Raw genomic sequence first — 21,806 nt, 5'->3', positions numbered from 1 at the left:
AACCATATCCTCGTCCACGACTACGTCTACTCCCATATCCACGTTGGTAATCACTTCCTTCATCATCATGAGATACCACATTTGCTTCAGGCAATGGAGCAGAACCAGTTGGACGTAATTGATGGTTTTTCATCAGTAGATCATTGTTTTGCTCAGCTAGAAGGAGAGAAGATATAAGTTGAGAATATTTCTTATATCCTTTTTCACGATATTGTGTCTACAGGACAACATTGTTTGCGTGAAAGGTTGAGTATGTCTTTTCCAGCATATCTGCATCTGTGACTTTCTCTCCACATAACTCCAATTTGGAAGTTATTTTGAACATTGCTGAGTTATACTCACTCACTGACTTAAAGTCTTGTATTCTCAGATGTGTCCAATCATAGCGAGCTTTAGGTAATACCACATTTTTCAGGTGGTCAAACCTATCCTTCAAGCTACTCCAAAGAACTTCTGGTTCTTTTATGGTCAAGTATTCATTCTTGAGATCTACATGGAGATGATGGCGAAGGAAGATCATAGCCTTTGCTTTAGTTTGAGTGGTTGCTTTATTTCCCTCTTTGATTGCATCACCAAGACCTTCAGAGTCAAGGTACATTTCAACATCGACCACCCAAGATAAATAATTATCTCCAGAGTTGTCAAGAGCATCAAACTCAAGGTTGGTAATGTTTGGCATAGTTTTCTGAAATAATAAAAAAAAAAAAATCAAATTTCATGATAATCAACTAAGATGTAATTTTGTAAATATTATGTGCAAAATTCATTTAGAAATTCTGATTTAGAAAATATTTAATGTGCTAACAATTAAAACATGCACTAATTTATAAAATCCAACAATAACTCAATCATATGAAATTAGTTAGCATGATTTAATTAATAAATTAATATTTAAAAAACTATTCGATCATCTATGAAATTCAAGAAGAAAAAAAAACTTATATAATAAAATAATTTAACTGCCATGATTTATAATAATATCACCATAATTAAGAAAATTACATAACAATTTTTAATAAAAAAATCATCTAATTTTTAATATTACTTATATATCTTAAAATATTAGTTAATATAAAGTAATAATTATATATAAACCCTAGCGACAACTTATTTGCTAGACTTGACTAATAACTTTAAGTTGATCTCAAAAACATGTTTGCTTTACTAATCAAATTCTGGGTTTAATAAATTTTAGCAAAACTTTTGAAATAATAAAACATAAAAATCAATCGATTGATCATTCTAGATTAAATAAATTAGCAATAAAGTATATATCTCTTTAGTCAAATATATTTTGTCTATTGGATAGCAGGACTAGATTTTCAAAGTAAAAATAATTACTACCACACATATTCATAATTTAATTTTAACATTCGATTATGGTGGAATATGGAAAGACGAACTTATATAATATTATAATTGAATTGCCATGCACCATATGATTATGCATAATTAAACAGTAATAGATAGTGCTACGATCTGATATGAGAGATGTGCATGTGCATAATAGAAACATGATTAAAACAATACGAAGCATTAAGAATTGTGACAAAGCTAAAGCAATATGAGCGACACATACTAATAAAAGCAAATATGTGGCAACGTGATTTCATCCATAAAACCCTAATTGATTTTTAAAATTATTGCTTTATAAATTAAATCATTAGATAAGCATCAAATAATATTGATAACCATTCTCTTTATATAAATATGATCTGAGGAGACATAGTCTACCATATGATCATGATCAAGGAGGCATAGCCTACCATAATGATTGATTTGGAGAAGGTATTACTTATTATCCCAGAATAATATAAACATGAACATAAATTAAATCTCACATTTTCGGTGGAAAAACAAATGAAGAGACTATCACGCTGATCACGTGTTGTGAATAAGAAAGAGAGAGAAGAGAAGAGAGAAATTGTTGTATCTTATTCCATGAATAATGAGAGGTATTTATAGTTTACAAAGACTTGGAGAGGAAGCTAAAACCTAGAGAAAAAGGAAATAGAGAATATTCTAAACCTCCTCTAATAATGGGTTTTATAATGGGCATCCATATAATTATTCATAACAATGTCTAGATTTTAGTTAATAATTAACTTATTAGTTAGATTTATTTTTTTTCGAAGTTTTTTTTTTTAAAACGGTTTTGATTTTTTTTTCTTATAATTTTTAATCTAATTTTAAAAACGGTTTGATTGAGTATGGAATTAAGCATTTAACCATAATAATTTAGACGAGTTTGTTTTAATGTTTTTTTGACACGCCATCAGTTGAGAAGCAATAAAAAATGACACACAATTGAAAATAAGACTAAACGGTCTTTTGCGGCCTCAACTCATTCTGGAGCTGACACATAAACGAAAGACGGTAAAATTCGTTGTGAACATAACACGTAAGCAAATAACTACACATAAGTATATAGATATTTTTCTAATAGCATTCATTGTAATATTTCACATAAGACAGGAGTTAATTTCTAAATGTACTTCTTTTTAATATTATAAGATAAGATGTCTATTTAAAAAAATTATGGTAAAAAAAATGTATAATAAAGAGATTTTGCAAACCACACAACGAGAATAATCTGAAAGGCTGGATGTAAATCGTGGATACAGCTTAAACCCTAAAAACCTTATGGGTAATCCGCCTTCAAAGAAAAGAAAAAACGGACAGTCAAATACGACCTAGAAGATCAGATCTTATTATCCCCACGAGCCATGAGGAGAGTTACCGGACTCGCTGCGCGCACAATCTCATCCTCCGTCGCCATCCATCCACGACTCGCTCAGACCACAGTGATGATGACCACGATTTCATCGTCCGAGCCACCCTCTCCGAGATTTGGTGGTCTACCAACGCCGTCTATTGCCGGAGGAGTGGCTGGGATTGTGTTCTTTTCGGCCGCTGCGGCATCGTCTCTTTGTCAGGAAGTTCACGCCAAGGAAACCTCGGGGCTGGCCCAGAAATTCAACCCTAAAGAAGTGGTCCTGTATCAGTACGAGGCATGCCCTTTCTGCAATAAGGTCAAAGGTAAATCCTCTCACGCCGATTAATCTGGAAATGTTTGGATCTGATCATCTTTCGCTGTAAATGGATCTGATCGATTATGTTGAACATACTTGAGGTTTTTGATGGAAAATTGATTCAGTTGTGTGATTCCTTAAGAAATTAGTGATTTACTCATGTCTCTATTTTGCTTGTATGATATTTGGGCGTTCGTTTACCCTCTGTAGCGTTCTTGGATTTCAATAAGATTCCATACAAGATTGTTGAAGTGAATCCCATGTCTAAGAAAGAAATAAAATGGTCTGATTACAAGAAGGTTCCCATCCTTACTATAGATGGTGAACAATTGGTTGATTCTTCAGGTTTGTCCATCTTCTGTGTCTAACCTATATTCTTCTTTCCAGAACCAAATGTTCAGCTTAGCTGAGTTATCTTTATTTGTATTGGCAGCGATAATCGATAGCTTATTCCAAAGGATGCACCCTGAAATCTTAAAGTCTAATGATGATGAAGAGACGAAATGGCGCAAGTATGATCATTTTTTTGTTTTTTAATTTAGTGACCAAAACTGGTTTCTAGTTCGAGTTCTGTGACACCACAGGACCTGAGTCTGATAATAAATCTACCTGTTATAGGTGGGTTGACAATCACCTTGTGCATCTTTTGTCACCAAACATATACAGGAATACTTCAGAGGCTCTGGAGTCCTTTGACTACATCACTACCCATGGTATAGTTAGAGTCGAGTTTGGTTCTGTTTTTTTTTCCCTTCATTATATGCTCACTTCGTAGTTATATCATGTCAGAATACATGTGTGAGTTAGTATTGTAACCAGATGAGTTCTTGAGACTCCCAGGTTTTTATAATCATAAACATGTTGGTAAAGCTTTTGTAGGAGTCTATATCTTGTCTAAGTCGTAATATAATGCTCTAGATTATCATATGCAGGAAATTTTAGTTTCACGGAAAGATTAGTGGCAAAGTATGCAGGAGCAACGGCAATGTACTTTGTGTCAAAGAAACTGAAGAAGAAATACAACATTACAGATGAACGTGCGGCTCTTTATGAAGCTGCTGAGACATGGGTTGATGCCCTGAAAGAGCGTCCATACCTTGGTATGTGCAACTTTCAACATAATACTGCATAACCTTAGTCACCACTTTCTTGATTGGTTAATGATTCTAGCCTCCAATTTGCAGGTGGGTCGAAACCTAATTTAGCTGATCTCGCAGTATTTGGTGTTCTGAGGCCGATAAGGTACCTTAGATCGGGTAAAGATATGGTGGACAACACACGCATAGGCGAATGGTACTCACGAATGGAGAACACAGTTGGAGAGCCTTCAAGGATCAAAGAGTAAAAGATCTTTGCTCTACATCTCTAGTGAAAATATGAATTGCATAATGTATCGCTGATTTCACGGCGTAACAATTTTAAGCTTTAGGACTAGAGAAAGAAAAAGAAAAACAAAAGGAATAAACATCTCTTCTTGTGAATGGGGGATTTAAAGTACTGTGCATGCCTGGTTTGGTCACTACTGCTATTGCCAAAAAGTCGTTTCTTTGATGTCTTCCTGTTTTTTAAAATAATCAATGATCTCTTTTCTTTTGATTAAATAAATATTCATAGTTATACAAGGGGGAAAATTGACCAATTCCTACCTGAACTAAGAACTTATGTTAATCTGAGACACGAATTTGTAACCAGTGCAAAACAAAATTGAACTTCGGACGAATTTGAATTTCATTTCTAAACTTTGTTTTCTGTGCTTAAACCTGTATTCCGTTAAACATCGTTAAGGATCTGTCAAATAAAGAAACCTACACATTGTTTTAAGAAGCCGTGAATTGAGTCGTTTTAAAGTACAAATGTCGTTTAGTATATGGACTTTTTACTACATGTCAAAAGCGAATTGAGACTGAAAAAAACATCTATTTCCCAAAATTTAGAGACACACAAACACAGAATAAAAAGACACTCGATAATCACTAACCCTAACTTCTCAAAGAAACATCAACCTCGAAGAATCTTGAATCGTCTCTAACAACCCAAAAATAGATTTTGAAATCCCTAGTTCGTCTCCTTCTGAACTCCCTAACTCAACCCAAAAATAGATTTTGAAATCTCTAGTTCGTCTCCTTCTGAACTCCCTAACTCAAGAGGTTGAAGAGAAAGGATAGACAAAAACAATAATTAAAACGACATAATAAGAAGCCCAAATATTAACAACATCGTTTTGTGCTTTAAAATGACTTATTTCGTGATTTCTTAAGATGATGTCGCTGTTTATGTGTAAGCCACGTAGACTTCATTTAACGGATCTTTTACAGTGTTTAGCGGAATGTATGTTTAAGCAGAAAAAAAAAAGTTTAGGAATGAGATTCATATTAATTAGAAGTTCAAGTTTGTTTTGGCACTTGTTACAAATTTGGGTCTGAGATTAACATAAGTTCATAGTTCAGATCGGAATTAACCAATTTGCCTATAAAAAGGCAATAAACTACATGTGTAAATGATAATTACTCGGCTTATTCGTGCCTCCATTGCATATTTTGGTACCAATTAGTGCCTTTACTTGAGGGTGGGTATTTGGATATTCGGTTCGGGTTCGGATCGGGTATGTCGGGTTTCAGATATTTCAGATTTAGAAGAATTGGAACTGATCGGGTTCGGTTCAGATCGAATCGGATATTGTAAATAAGTACCAATATTCTGGATATTATTCGGTACCGGTTTCTCAAGTACCCATAAAATCCGAAAGTATCCAAAAATTAAAATTACCTGAAAATATCTGAAAAACTGGAAACACCAATGAAAACATGGGTTTTATTGGGGGGGGGGGGGAAGAATTATTTCATCTTGTACTACTTTCAACCAAGTTAGAGAAGATGCTTTTAAAATAGAATTTGTAGACTAGATTATTGTAAAAATTAGAAGGTATATGTTATGTATCAAAGTCTTTCAAACATGTTGTTGTGTTGTTTTGGTATTTATAACTGAGATTCTTAAGAGAACTGTTTAGAAAATTTAAAACATGGGTTTTATGGGGGGAGAAATTGTTTTTTCTGGAGTCTTGAAAGAGTAACAACAATTTTAAAGTAATGGAAGATTGTATATAGGGTCTGGTTTTTCCATTGCCCATTGGAATGCCTGATATACATGACTGATAAGTATTCCTGGTGAGTCATTTCTTCTATTGTATGTTCTTTTAAATTTTTGAATAATTGCAGGCTTATAGTCTATTCTTCTATTATATGTCACCCACTTTAGCAAACAAATGTCCAAACTTCTTTATGAATGCATTGTTTACTGATTCTAAAGTAATAGAAAGTTGTATATAGAGTCTGGTTTTTTTTCATCGGCCACTGGAATGCCCGATGTACATGACCAATGAGTATTCCTAGTGAGTCTCTTCATGTTATTTTAGATTTTTGAAAAAATGCAGGGTTTGTGTCTTGTTGTATTGTATGTCACCCACTTTAGCAAACAAATGTCCAACCTTCATTATGAAAGCAATGTTTACTGATACTAAAATAATGGAAGATTGTACATAGAGTCTGGTGAGTCTAGGAATGCTCAATGTACATGAGTATTCCTGGTGAGTCTCTTCTTCTAATTCTTAAAAAATTCTGAACGATTGCAGGGTTTTAGTCTCTTCTTCTATTTTATGTCACCCACTTTAGCATTCAAAAGAAAACGGACATGTAACACATGTGCATTTGAATACATCCAAAGTAAAAGAACCAAATACCAACCTGAATCATCATTCATAACTGAAAAAAAAAAAAATTACATGCTTAAGAAAACTTAAAAAAAAAAACAACTTCAAGATCATAGCATTCAAAAGAAAACAACCATAGCATTCAAAAGAACACAACCAAAGTTCACATAGCCTTCAAAAGAAAACAACCATAGCATTCCAAAGACCATAACATTCAAAAGAAAACTAAATTCAGGATCAGTTCACAAATCTAAAAAAAAACCCATAGAATACAAAAGAAAACAAGCTTCTTTAGTTCTTCTTATCCATGTCTTCTAACTCGGGCTAAGGAGAGTATTGAACTCTGAAAAATCTGAAAAGAGTTAAGAAAAGAGAATGTTACCAGTTCATACAATTTAAGTGAGAATGTTTATCAAACTAAACCGTTGATAGAATCTAAACATAGATCAAATAACATCATACACTGATTGATACAGCTCCTTGGATTCTGCACTTTCTCGACCATAAGTTCTTTCAAAACAAGCCTTAGCAAACTAAATTTTATTGGTTGGATCTAAGATACTAGCAACAATAATCATCTTATTGATGTTTTTAAATCCTTCCCAATACTTGTCAAATTTGGCAAGCATCTTCTTGGCCTTAGTATTCAGCACTAGGTCCGAAGTGTAGCTCAGTTTAATTAAATTTCTCTTTTTAGTCACTATCTCTCCATAGCACTTCTCCGAGCAAATGGTCTTAGAATGATATATTCATAAATTGCATCATTTAATGTACATATTCTAGTCCAAATTATGTCTCATTTGCATACATTTTAGGTTTTTAGGCATTGTTTTAGGACTTAGGAGATTGCATTAGGTCCAAGAGAGTTTTGCATGGTTTGGAGTGCTAAACAGGTGCTTTTGGAGCTTATTTGGAGTGGAGGATGTGATTCAGATGAAGAAATGGAGTTGAAATGATCAAAAATGGTGAAAAGGAGCAATTTTGGGTTTCTAGGCAAAATGATGTACTGATGGCCGAAGATTCTCGGCCAAAATCCTTCCCGCGGATAGCTTTCTCGGCCAAAAACACGTACCGCGGTCAAGTCTCTCGGCCAAAAATCCCGGGTGCAGATACATATCCGAAATCGCGTCACCGGAAGCTCTTGCCGGCCGATTCAGCTTACAGGGTCTTCAGCAAAGTTGGAGATAATTGAGTCACGAACCCAGGACAGGTTGAATCAGGGCATTTGGAGCACTGAGCGGAAAGATACGGTCACCGGAAGACAGACCTCTCTCGCATCCATTCCGGAGCAATCCGATACTCCTGAATGATCGCCTGTCCGGGAAACCTTCCGGTCCGATTCAGTTGTCGGGGGCTTCATCAAAGTTGGATTAGATTAGATCACGGTTCCAGAACAAGTGGAATTATGGAATTCGGACACGTGAGAAGAAAGTTAAGCTCGTCGGAAGAAACTCCTGTCTCGCTGCCGTTTTGGACCAAGCCGATGAGCTCCGAAGAATGCGAAGGACAGTGCACTTTCAGATCGATTCGGTTTCTGGGGCCTTCATGGAAATCAGAGATATTTGAGTCCTCGTTCCAGAACGTCCAAGATCATTCAATTCGGAGCTATGAGCAGGAAGATACGGTCTCCGGAATGGACACATGTCTAGACGCCTCTCTCTGATCGTGTAAATGCACTGCGAAGATGAGCCCTCCAGGAAGCCTTCCACTTCCCAAGCACCGAAGCTTCCTTCACCAAAGTTGTATATAGATGCGTCCTCTCTTCTCTACAACCGGAATCACTCAATTCGGACAAGTATCTTATGAGTTACACTCTCCGGAATGCGAAGTGGTCCAGACAGCCCAACCGGAATCACTCAATTCGGACAAGTATCTTATGAGTTACACTCTCCGGAATGCGAAGTGGTCCAGACAGCCCTGAATGATGCGAGCTAAGTGAAACATGACACGATCTTCATGCCACGTTCTACACCTGACCGTGGCAAACAAACACTTGGCTGGGAGGAACTTTACAAGCATTCGGGTTTTGACACGGTTTGAATGCCACGGTCTAGGACTTGACCATGGCAACTTTTACACACCTTCGGCTTTTGACACGACCACTTGCCACGGGGCTTTACCAAGAGCTACTAGACCGTGGCAATCCAAGAAGTTCATCACCCAAACCCAGAAAAGAAGAGACACGGCCACTAGACATGGTGTAAATCAAGCCATGGCAACCTTGATCATGAAGAATCTGTCCAAGAACTTTGACACTATCAGTTTGCCACGGTCAGTTTGCCACGGTCTGTCCAAGCATCATCTGACCGTGGCAAACCACACCACTATCCATCAAAGCCGGGTCAGGACCCAGTTTGTCCTGGGCTGACCCGGTCCGCAAGAGACACTATATATGCTTTTTAGGTTTTTTTCCAAGACTGAAGCTTTGTTTTCTCTTGTTTCTCTTTCCTTTTTAGTGTAAAAACGAGTTTGATTAAGAGATATCTAAGGGATTTGATCATTCCAAAGCTGTTTCTCATCATCTCATCATCTCATTTCTGCTTCTAATCATGATTAACATCATCTCTTGCAAAAGATTAGATGTGTTCTTCATGATTAGTGAGTAGTCATCTTTTAAACTTCTAGGTGTGTAGATTAGGGTGCTTAGATGTTTGATTTGTGATGTTTAGGGTCTAGATTCTAATTTCATTTCCTTAGTTAGCTGCTCTTAATGCTAGATCTCTCATTATAAGCTTGATCTAGAACTTAGGCATTTCTCCACCCACAAAGTGTTTGATGAAATGCCTGAAAGAGCTAACTTAAGGGTTTATGCCTTTTTCATCATGGGAATGATTTGTTAAATGCATGAATGACATATTAGAACTGTTTCTTAATGCTCATTGATTCATATTTCACAAATGATGATTTGGTTTGAAAGTGGATTAGTGTAGAGATTAATGCCTTCATGAGAGGATTAGTCTAGATTAGAGTTCTAAGTTGAAATGTTTGAGATCATGTGATTGCTTGTTATGTCTTTCTGTATAAGATTCAGTCTTCTTGGTTGAGAGATTGTTTGGTCACTTATTAGGCTTGATGCATTATGCTTGCTGATTGCTTGATTATATCTAATGGTTGTTAGACTTGATTAAGTGATTTGCAAAGGGATTATTGTCATGGGAATGAATTAATCTGATTAAGAAGCCTAGACTAAAGAGTAGCAAGTGTTGCATTATGTTCTTAGCATCATGATTCAATATCTAAAGCACCCTAATCAATGATCACATCTAGAGGTTTAGCTTTTATCATTTGCTTAATCACCATCATCTTGTTTTGTTTGCTTGCTTAGTTCATTAATCATAGCTTGTTTGTTTCTTGTTTTATGCTTTCTTGTTACTTTGTTCACACCAAAACTCATCTTTGATCACTTGACTTAAGAACTTATCACATAAACTAGTGCCTAACTACCACATATATGGATTGACACCCCTTATACTACTTTGACAAGGGGATTGATAACCCTTCTTAAGGCCTTAAAAACCTTACTTATCATAGATCCTGACATTATCAAAGTAGATTTGTAGAAGATGATTAAAAACTTCACTAACCTCTCCACTGCATTCCAGTCTTGCTTTTTGGAGCTCCAATTCTCTTTGTTCCATTCTCTAATTCCAGAATGTAGTCACGGTACAACTTATCTTCAAGTTCCATTTTATCAAAAGCAACTCTAAACTTATTAGCGTGTAGCAGCATAAGATAAGTTGAATTCCACCTTGTCTTGATATCCAAAGGCAAGCTTCCCCTCGTGAGCTTTCCTGATGCAACCTTAAGTTCTAACGAGTTTAATCTCGGAGTTGCTATCTAACACATTGCACTGCATTCCTAATTTCTGCCACATTATCCCCTAAATAACTCATACATTCTTGCACAATCAAGTTGATAATATGCGCGGCACATCTCATATGCATGAATTCCCCACTTAAAACAAGTGCCTCATTGTTTAGTAGGTTGAATTCCCTATGAAATCTTCTGAGAGTAGATGAATTGGCCATTCCATTGTCCACTGTGACAGTGAATATCTTTTCTATTCCCCACTCAGACAAACACTAAAGAAGAACATTAGCTATAGTCCTATCTTTATGATTTAAGATGTGCTTAAACCCGATTATTGATAACACCTGATTTTGACCACTTTTCACCATGGATTTCAAATGCTTTTTCAAATGTTTTACTTTGTTTTAGGAACTTTTATTATGATTTCCATGTATTTGTAGTTTCAAGGCTCTTTTCAAGAAACTTAGGGAATATGATGGCAAAATGGAAGAAATCCACATTTTTAGCTCAGAGTCAGACCGTCAAAAGTTCAGCCTCAAATGAAGAATTTCTCACCGTCGGATCCAGCTCAAATTTGGAGACAATCAAAAGGAGACAACCAGCTTTCCATAGCACTTTACATCACAAAGATCCAACGGTATGCAATTTGGAACAAATGAGCAATTTTGGATAAATGCAGACCGTCAGAAGTATGACAAGCGATGAAGACTTTCTCACCGTCTGATCACCCCCAAAATTTGAGACAACATAGAGGATCCAACCAGCTTTCTAATGCACTTGGTTTGGAGACAATCCAACGGTTAGATCTTCAGATAATCCCGATGCAAGAATGACAGAAAATGCAGTTCCGGAAGAGAGCATGTGCCGGGACCGCGGCCAACACCCATTTTCCCGCGGGTAGAGCCACCGCGACCGCGGACTTTGGTCGTTCACTTTCCCGACGACTTAATTAAAGCCCAGATCAATTCCTTTCGTTATTTTTGAAGCCCTAAGTGTCCAGAACCACCCCAAAAGCTATAAATAGTCCCTTTAGGTCATTCTAAAGGGGGGAATCGAAGGAGAGCCAAACTTAGAGAGAGAGATAGAGATCTTCGGCTTCTAAACCCTACGAGGCCGCCGCCCTTGGAGGAGGAGCCACCGCTGGAGGAAGACATTGCGCCTCCGTCGTCGCTTCCGTTCTTCATTCTTCTTCCTTCTTTTCTTTAGTTTCCTGCACTTTCAATTTTGTTTATGATGCTTTGTTACAATATGTTTGAGTAGTTACCCAGTTGGGTTTAAAGGGATTTTTGAAAGGGAATTTCATGTGTCTTTGCTTATGAATCGATAGATTTAGGATTTATAATCTTCTAGATGTTCTTCGTTTGCCTTTAATCTTACTGCGTGATTCTTTGCTGGCCACTTAGAAGCCAATCTGATATGATATGTTGCGAAAGCTTTCATTGATAGTCTGAACTAGGGTGAAACGAGCAATTCTTCTATAGGAGTGGAAACCTACCTGTAGTTGAGTTGTGAATAATGATGAGTCTTGTCCTGCTATTGCATCTTCTCCCTTCAAGAATCAGAGTGGAAACCTACTGATTAGGGTTGCGAGAGATAGTTGTTTAGTGCTGCGAAAGTAGGCTATTCATACTTCCGTGCCTCGAGTTCTAGAACATACGTAGTTGATTACCTTTATCACTTGTTTAAAATCGACATAGCCTAGTCCATGAATCCCTGCAAAACCCCTTGATGCCCAACGTTTGTCTTTAATTGCTTACAACCTTTGCTTCTTATTCGATTTTTCCTGCTTTCAATTTGTCTTTGATTTATTCGCTTATTACCTGCTTTCATTAGCCTTGGTTTAATCGCTTTTTACTTGTTTTAATTGCCTTCAATTGCTTTTGTTTTCTTTGCTTTCTAGTTTAGATTTAGTGACAACCAAAAACCCAAAACCAAAACCAAAACCCTTTTAGTTCTAATCTGATTTAAGCGTTGCAGTAAATTCGTACTGAAACAACTAAGTCTCTGTGGATCGATACCCTAAGTACTACAGCGCACATCTGTGCACTTGCAGACATTTAGGGGTTATAAATTTAAAACCTGAAGCTTAGTAAAACGAAAACAACAAACCCCGCGTTTACACTCGCATCAAGTTTTTGGCGCCGTTGCCGGGGACTTTGATTTGTTTCGTTGCGAATCCCAGCTTAAATCCATTAGAACACTTGTTTATTTTTACTTTTTCTTTTGAATTTTTCAGGTTTCTCTGAGATGAGAGACCGGGAACATGTTCCCGGGACTCTTGGTGATCCAACAAATCGTGTGGATGGTGATCCAAGCGATGATGACCTGACTGATGATGAGTTTGAAGTACCGATTTATGATGACAATGAGCTATTCGGATCAGTCAAACACAAAGATGATGATGAACTGATTGGAAGTTTCGATTCACTCGAAAAGTTCATGGGAGATCGAAGAGCTATTCAACCAGCCTTACCTGAGGATGGCAAAACCGAAATTAATGTACCCCATATCCATTTAGTTCAACAAAATCAATTCTCTGGTCATTCATTCGAAAACCCGATAGACCATATCGAGACTTTCGAAGAATTATGTGCAACCATTACAGCAAATGGGGATTACCACAAGTGTAGTCTTTTCCCATTCTCTCTTAGAGATAAGGCCGGCAAATGGCTAAAATCTTTGCCACCTGCTTCACTAAAAACGTGGGCAGCGTGTAGAACTGCTTTCCTAAATCGTTTTTACACTAGAAATCGTTCAAATCTCTTGAGAAAGAAGATAAGAACTTTTAAACAAAAAGAAGATGAAGATCTTTTAGATACTTGGGAAAGATTTAGGGAATACCAAAGAGATTGTCCACACCATGGATATGCCGAGGAATACCTGCTAGGTATCTTCTATCGCGGTATAACTCCAGAGTTACGACACTCTTTCGACATAGCAAGTAATGGAGATTTCACAACTAGATCTGTAGAAGATGCTCACGTTTTCATTAAAAATTTAGGAAACAGCATCCGAAATCAAGTAACCTTTGGTAATTCTGCACTTCCTGAGAAGAAAGAAGAAATTTCGGAAGTTATAAAATGTCTCCGTCACATAATGAGTCATCTTGGATTGCAACAACCAAATAGGGTACACAATACGTGTAACTTTGATGGCTGGGACAACCCAATGGAATCTTATGGTCAAGGGATGCCTAACACTGCAGAAGTCTATCAAATTCAAGATTTTCCATTCGTTTCTGATCACCGCAGGTCCATTCATCCGGACCGCGGCAAACCAAGCTTCCACCACGGTCGTGGCTGTTCTGACCGCGGCCAAGACATGTTCCACCGCGGTCGCAAGCCTCCTGACCGCGGGAAACCGTCTTCTGAGCTTGCCTGGACACCACCTCCCGAACCAATCTTGGGTATTCAATCTAATCTTGTTTCCTATCCAAGTTTTCCCTGTTCTGAAGCTGAAAACCTAAACAAAAAGAATTTAGAGCTTGAAAAATCTATGTCTCAAGAGATTAGTGATCTTAGATCTGAACTAAAAGAGATGCAGAAGGATTTCGATACCCTCCTTAGCCAAACCAATTCTAAAAACTTAGATAAACCTGAGGAGGAACCAAGTGAAAATTCTTTCGAAAGCTCAAGTGAAGCAGATCCCTCCGATCACGTGAAAGCTATCACACTTAGGAGTGGATTAGCTTACAAAGAGCCTAAATTTCCTAAAGATCCCGAAGTTGAGGAAAAGGGTAAGGAAAAGGAGAAAGAAAAAGAAAGAGTCACGACTGAAGATGTTGAAAAAGGAATGGTAGGAGAAAAGAATGGAGAAGAAGTAAGAAAAGATTCATCCCGGGAAATCCTCGGAGAAGACCCGATTCCACCTCCCCCAACTAGTGTCTACAAACCTAAACCTCCATATCCTAGAGCCTTAAGAGCCCCTAAGAAAGAAAAAGAAAAAGCTAAGCTTAAAGAGCTAATCGATCAGTTAAATGTGAGATTACTTTTTGTAGAAGCTTGTGCTATGATTCCTGCTTTAAGAAAATACATGAAGGGTATTCTAACAAATTCTTTAACTCTTGAAGAAGGCGTTATGATGATAACCCATGAATGTAGTTCTATCCTGCAAAGCCGAATCCCTGAAAAGAAAAACGATCCTGGAAGCTTCGTACTTTCATGTACTATCAATGATGTAGCTTTTGAGCGTGCTCTCTGTGATTTAGGTTCTAGCATAAACATGATGCCTCTTTCAGTAGCAAAACGTTTAGGACATCACACTTTCAAGCCCACTAAAATCTCCTTAGTATTAGCTGATCGTTCTGTTAGACAACCTGTAGGTATCTTAGTAGATGTTCCCGTCGAAATCGAAAAATGTTCCATACCAACCGATTTCGTAGTTCTAGAACTAGAAAAAGAACCTAAGGATCCCCTTATTCTTGGAAGACCATTCTTATCTACAGCCGGAGCCATAATCAATGTTCCTGAAGGAAAAATCGACCTTCATCTAGCCGGTTCAGTTATGCAGTTTGACATGAACAAAAGTTTCGATAAACCAACTTTGGATGGCAAAATTTGTTGGCTTGATGAGTTAGACGGAATTATTGAGGAAGTCTATGAAGATCTGCTTCTAGATGACCCTTTAAGTGTCACGCTTTCACCCGCAAAAGATGAACGCAATTTCCTAGAAGAAATTTCAAGTGAGTGCACACGTATGCTTGATAAATCCAAAACTTATAGGAACCCTCTTCACTATCTAGATCTTAAGGACCAAACAAACATTCCTACACCTCCTAAAGACACTGCCGCAGCAATTAATGATCCTTGGAGCGAGCTTAAAGCCCCTAAAGTCGAGCTTAAACCTCTTCCCGTCGGACCAAATTCTACTTATCCTGTCAAAATAAACTCTGGTTTGACGGAAGAAGAAACCACAATGCTGTTGACTGAGCTGAGAAAGCATAGAAAAGCCTTAGGATATTCACTTGATGACATACCTGGAATCTCTCCAGATCTTTGTATGCCCAAGATTAATCTAGAGGATAATGCTAAAAACTCAATCGAAAGTCAAAGGAGACTGAACCCTAATCTCATGGATGTTGTCAAGAAGGAGATTATGAAGCTTTTAGAAGCTGGAATAATCTTTCCTATCTCAGATAGCACTTGGGTTAGCCCAGTTCATGTTGTTCCAAAGAAAGGAGGAGTCACTGTCATTAAAAATGATAAAGATGAAATGATCGCTACAAGAACAGTAACTGGACATCGTATGTGCATCGATTACCGGAAACTGAACGCAGCAACTAGGAAAGATCATTTTCCACTTCCTTTCATAGATCAAATGCTAGAAATATTAGCTAATCACCCTTACTATTGCTTCCTTGATGGATACTCCAGATTTTTCCAAATTCCTATTCGCCCAGAGGATCAAGAAAAAACGACATTCACTTGTCCATATGGCACGTTGCTTACAGACGTATGCCTTTTGGATTGTGTAATGCACCTGCTACCTTCCAGCGGTGCATGATGTCGATCTTCACAGATTTTATTGAGGATTTCATGGAAGTATTCATGGACGATTTCTCTGTCTATGGATCTTCTTTTGAAAAATGCCTAGGCAACCTTGGTAAAGTTTTGGAAAGATGTGAAGATAAGCATTTAGTATTAAATTGGGAAAAATGTCACTTCATGGTACGAGACAGAATTGTGCTCGGGCACAGAATTTCGGGAAAAAGTATTGAAGTTGACAAAGCTAAAATCGAAGTCATGACAAGCCTACAACCCCCCACAAACGTAAAAGGCATCCGTAGTTTCTTAGGACACGCAGGATTCTATAGGCGATTCATAAAAGATTTTTCTCAAATAGCTAGACCTCTTACGCGTTTGCTTTGCAAGGAAACGAACTTCGAGTTCGATGATGAGTGCTTAGCCGCGTTTCATAAGATCAAACAAGCCCTTGTTTACGCTCAAGTCGTGCAAGCACCTGATTGGGAACTCCCATTCGAAATCATGTGCGATGCAAGTGACTATGCTGTCGGAGCAGTGCTTGGCCAACGAAAAGATAAGAAACTGCACGTAATCTACTACGTAAGCAGAACTCTAGACGAAGCTCAATGCAATTATGCTACAACAGAGAAAGAACTTTTAGTTGTCGTATTTGCATTTGAGAAATTTCGTTCTTATCTCGTACGATCTAAGGTCATAGTTCATACTGATCATGCTGCAATCAAGTATTTAATGTCTAAGAAAGATGCTAAACCTCGGTTGATAAGATGGATCCTCCTACTGCAAGAATTCGACATCGAAATTGGAGATCGGAAAGGAGCAGATAATGGAGTTGCAGACCATCTTTCACGAATTCGAGTTGAAGAAAGATTGCCTTTAAATGACAGTTTGCCTGAAGAAAACATCTATGCAATAGATACTACCCCCAATTCCAATACCGCACCACCACGTCCTCTAATGAGACGAGCAGATGCTTTCAACACCCCATGGTTTAGGCACATAGCGAATTACCTAGCAGCTGATGTAGAACCACCAAAATTTGTTGGGTATAGGAAGAAAAAGTTTCTGAAATACATAAGACATTATTTTTGGGATGAACTCTATCTCTATAAGAGATGTGCTAATGGGTTATTCCGAAGATGCGTGGCTGAAGAAGAGATGGAAGGAATTTTATTCGGATGCCATAGCTCGTCTTACGCAGGACATTTCGCAACTTTCAAAACCGCTTCAAAGATCTTACAAGCAGGTTTTTGGTGGCCTACTTTGTTCAAAGATACTCAAGCTTATATATCGCGATGCGATAAATGCCAAAGGATGGGCAACATAAGCAAAAGGAATGAGATGCCTCAAAATTTTATTCTCGAAGTCGAAATTTTCGATGTCAGGGGAATAAATTTTATGGGACCCTTTCCTACTTCTTTTGGAAACCAATACATCTTAGTAGCAGTAGACTACGTCTATAAGTGGGTTGAAGCAGTCGCAAGTCCCACCAATGATGCAAAAGTTGTCATGAAGCTGTTTAAATCTGTAATATTTCCGCGTTTTGGAGTTCCTAGAATTGTGATAAGCGACGGAGGATCACATTTCATCAACAGAGTTTTGGAAAATCTTCTTAGAAAGAATGGAGTTACACATAAAGTTGCTTCTCCATATCATCCCCAAACCAGCGGTCAAGTAGAAATCTCAAATAGAGAAATCAAGTCGATTTTGCAGAAAACAATTGCAGTTCATCGCAAGGATTGGTCTACAAAGCTTGACGACGCATTATGGGCATATCGAACAGCATTCAAGACGCCATTAGGAACAACACCATTCAACCTAGTTTATGGAAAAGCATGTCACCTTCCAGTAGAACTCGAGTATAAGGCGCAATGGGCTATCAAGAAGACTACTTCAACTTCATGAGTTAGAAGAAATCCGACACAATGCCTACGAAAACTCGAAGATCTACAAGGAGAAGACTAAAGCATATCATGATAAGAAGATTATTCATAGAAATTTTGCTCCTAACGATAAGGTACTTCTTTTCAATTCTCGTCTTAAGCTTTTTACAGGAAAATTACGTTCAAGATGGTCAGGACCCTTCACGATAAAGGAAGTCAAGTCATATGGAGCCATAGTCCTGTGGGACAGAACCGGAAACTCATTCACAGTGAATGGACAACGTGTAAAGCCATATCTGGCTGAAGAAACCGAAGACGAAAGAGAAGTGATGTTTTTGATTGATCCATCATCGGCCAATGATGAGATCAAGGAGTGTCACGACCCCGGTTAAGTCTAATCGAACCACAATGTCAAGCTAATGACTTGAAACAAGCGCTTAGTGGGAGGCAACCCACTCGGTATTTTATCTATTTCCATTTGACCTTTATTTTCTATTTCCATTGCTTTGTTTCTATTTTCATTTAATTTCAGGCTTTCAATAAGGAAAAACAAACACAAAAGACGAGCAGCACTCTCTAGCACGATAAGTTCTCTTAAACATTTCAACTTTTCTATTTTCTTTACCATTCTTTCCAAGATTTATCACACTGAGGACAGTGTAAAATAAGTCTGGGGGAGGATGTTCATCTGTTACTAATGAAATTAGATTTGTTTTGGACACATAAATTTTTTCAAAAAGTTTTTTTTTCAAAAAATCGTTTTCAAAATGTTTTCAAACCAGGAACACAGTAAACAATACTATGATGAATTAGACCAGTGTGCTTCTACGCTATTTCCTCGTTTTTTGCTCTTTTTGTGATTTAGGCCTAGACTAGGCGGTAGCTAAGTACTTGCATTACGAAATCCCACCAGAGAACTTCTATTCATGGAGATTCTTTCTGACAGGATATACTAGCTCATTTTATCTGGACTTAATTTTGACATAATTTTCTCATTAAAGCGTTAGATCAGGGAAACGAATCATACATTCAGGACTCCTTTATCCTTTTACCACTCTTTGTTGATCCTGAATGGCTAGTTCATCTTTAGCTAGTTCCCCACCAAACCTAACCTCTTTCAAACCACAAGCACTCTTGTTTTTCATTGTCCTATATGCAGATATGTGCAAAAACGTCGGAGAGAAAGAGGATCAACGCGGTTTTCAGTCACTGAAGACAAAGACCTGCGATTTCATTGGAATGATTCAACAAAAGGAGATAATTCAGTTTGCCTTGGAAAAACTTCAAAATCTTGGTACAATTTCGTCCCTTAGACTCCCTCTTTATAAAAGGTGTTTCCTCTTTCCGAAAAAAAAAAGAAAAAAAAAAAGAAAAAAAAAAGAAAAGAAAAATATGAAGGGAGAGGAAATTTAAAACCTTAGAGACTCTAGGAGGATCGAATTTTATACTTGAGGCAAGCTTGAGTTCGATTATATAGAGTTTTGGAGATTATCATTATGATTCCCGGAAAAGATCTAAGTCTGGGGGAACAGCTGTTTACAATAAAGGAGGAAGCTTATGCAACAACAACAGGCAAAGGAGATGTGACTGAAAATCTGCGGTCATCAACAGGTCCTTCTCTCTCTTGCGGTTTTGCATAATATCTTGCATCCTTCATATTCTTCAGGTAACCCTAAACACCTAAACTCCACCACTTAAATAGCCTTAATGCCAAACGCCGTCTACCCTGAATAATGTCTTTGATGAGAACTCACAATATATTTAATGAATGTAGAGAGCTAGTTGACTGGAAGTTAGATCTAAGTGTGTAGATTTTCGCATGACGGATTAACAGACTAGTTTGCTTGTATTAACAGACTAGACTAGATCCAAATAGATGTTTCACGATAAGTTATGGTTTAGAAGGACGGTCACTGAGATATTGTTTAGTTCCTGCGATTTTTCAAAAAATTCTTTCCTGACTTAAGTTTGTTTGAGGACAAACAAAAAGGTAAGTCAGGGGGAGTTGATAACACCGTATTTTGACCACTTTTATGGATCATAATTATGTCTTATGCAGGTGTTTTAACTCTGTTTTTAAAGTGTTTTCAATGTTTTAGAGTTTCAAAAGACTTTACAGGAAATTTGGGCAAAAGATATGTAATTTGGAACAAATGAGCAATTTTGGATAAATGCAGACCGTCAGAAGTATGACAAGCGATGAAGACCTTCTCACCGTCCGATCACCCCCAAAATTTGAGACAACATAGAGGATCCAACCAGCTTTCTAATGCACTTGGTTTGGAGACAATCCAACGGTTAGATCTTCAGATAATCCCGATGAAAGAATGACAGAAAATGCAATTCCGGAAGAGAGCATGTGTCGGGACCGCGGCCAACATCCATTTTCCCGCGGGTAGAGCCACCGCGACCGCGGACTTTGGTCGTTCACTTTCCCGACGACTTAATTAAAGCCCAGATCAATTCCTTTCGTTATTTTTGAAGCCCTAAGTGTCCAGAACCACCCCAGAAGCTATAAATACCCCCTTTAGGTCATTCTAAAGGGGGGAATCGAAGGAGAGACAAACTTAGAGAGAGAGATATAGAGATCTTCGGTTTCTAAACCCTAGGAGGCCGCCACCCTTGGAGGAGGAGCCGCCGCTGGAGGAAGACATCACGCCTCGGTCGTCGCTTCCGTTCTTCGTTCTTCTTCCTTCTTTTCTTTAGTTTCCTGCACTTTCAATTTCGTTTATGATGCTTTGTTACAATATGTTTGAGTAGTTACCCAGTTGGGTTTAAAGGTATTTTTCAAAGGGAATTTCATGTGTCTTTGCTTATGAATCGATAGATTTAGGATTTATAATCTTCTAGATGTTCTTTGTTTGCCTTTAATCTTACTGCGTGATTCTTTGCTGGCCACTTAGAAGCCGATTTGATATGATATGTTGCGAAAGCTTTCATTGATTGTATGAACTAGGGTGAAACGAGCAATTCTTCTATAGGAGTGGAAACCTACCTGTAGTTGAGTTGTGAATGTTGATGAGTCTTGTCCTGCTATTGCATCTTCTCCTTTCCAGAATCAGAGTGGAAACCTACTGATTAGGGTTGCGAGAGATAGTTGTTTAGTGCTGCGAAAGTAGGCTATTCATACTTCTGTGCCTCGAGTTCTAGAACATACGTAGTTGATTACCTTTATCACTTGTTTAAAATCGACATAGCCTAGTCCATGAACCCCTGCGAAACCCCTTGATGCCCAACGTTTGTCTTTAATTGCTTACAACCTTTGCTTCTTATTCGATTTTACCTGCTTTCAATTTGTCTTTGATTTATTCGCTTATTACCTGCTTTCATTAGCCTTGGTTTAATCGCTTTTTACTTGTTTTAATTGCCTTCAATTGCTTTTGTTTTCTTTGCTTTCTAATTTAGATTTAGAGACAAACAAAAACCCAAAACCAAAACCAAAACCCTTTTAGTTCTAATCTGATTTAAGCGTTGCAGTGAATTCGTACTGAAACAACTAAGTCTCTGTGGATCGATACCCTAAGTACTACAGCGCACATCTGTGCACTTGCAGACATTTAGGGGTTATAAATTTAAAACCTGAAGCTTAGTAAAACGAAAACAACAAACCCCGCGTTTACACTCACATCAGCCGGTATTTGGGAAGATTATCTACCGTTGGTGGAATTTTCCTACAATAACAGCTTCCACGCGAGTATTGGCATGTCCCCATATGACGCGCTTTATGGGAGACCTTGTCGTACTCCGCTATGTTGGACGGAAGTTGGAGAAAAGATGCTATTTGGATCAGATGGTGGATATTACCATAAAGGTCATACAAGAAGTGCAAAGTAACATGAAAAAGGCCCAAGACAGACAGAAGAAGTATGCAGATCAAAACCGGAGGGAAGTAAAC

General features: G+C 37.8%; 2 protein-coding genes and 1 non-coding gene across 3 annotated transcripts; 1 reads left to right on the top strand and 2 right to left on the bottom strand.

Moving 5' to 3' along the window:
* Positions 1-217: 217 nt before the first annotated feature.
* LOC112088558 lies at positions 218-679 on the bottom strand. The gene has a single exon (XM_024158953.1). It carries the CDS (start codon positions 677-679, stop codon positions 218-220), a length of 462 nt encoding a protein of 153 aa, XP_024014721.1.
* Positions 680-2,610: 1,931 nt separating this feature from the next.
* On the top strand, positions 2,611-4,583 carry LOC18022495 (prostaglandin E synthase 2). Its single transcript, XM_006405208.2, has 6 exons — positions 2,611-3,039; positions 3,243-3,377; positions 3,466-3,544; positions 3,651-3,745; positions 3,965-4,132; positions 4,217-4,583. The coding sequence occupies exons 1-6, from the start codon at positions 2,727-2,729 to the stop codon at positions 4,375-4,377; spliced, it is 951 nt and encodes a 316-aa protein (XP_006405271.1). The 5' UTR covers positions 2,611-2,726; the 3' UTR covers positions 4,378-4,583.
* Positions 4,584-13,307: 8,724 nt separating this feature from the next.
* On the bottom strand, positions 13,308-13,415 carry LOC112088732. Its single transcript, XR_002900674.1, has one exon. It is a non-coding gene; the product is annotated as a small nucleolar RNA R71 (small nucleolar RNA).
* Positions 13,416-21,806: the final 8,391 nt, after the last annotated feature.

Source organism: Eutrema salsugineum, unplaced genomic scaffold (assembly GCF_000478725.1).
Source record: "Eutrema salsugineum unplaced genomic scaffold, Eutsalg1_0 scaffold_14, whole genome shotgun sequence".
NCBI classification, from domain to species: domain Eukaryota; kingdom Viridiplantae; phylum Streptophyta; class Magnoliopsida; order Brassicales; family Brassicaceae; genus Eutrema; species Eutrema salsugineum.
Note: the sequence above shows the minus strand (reverse complement) of the source record. Positions and strands in the feature narration are given on the sequence as shown.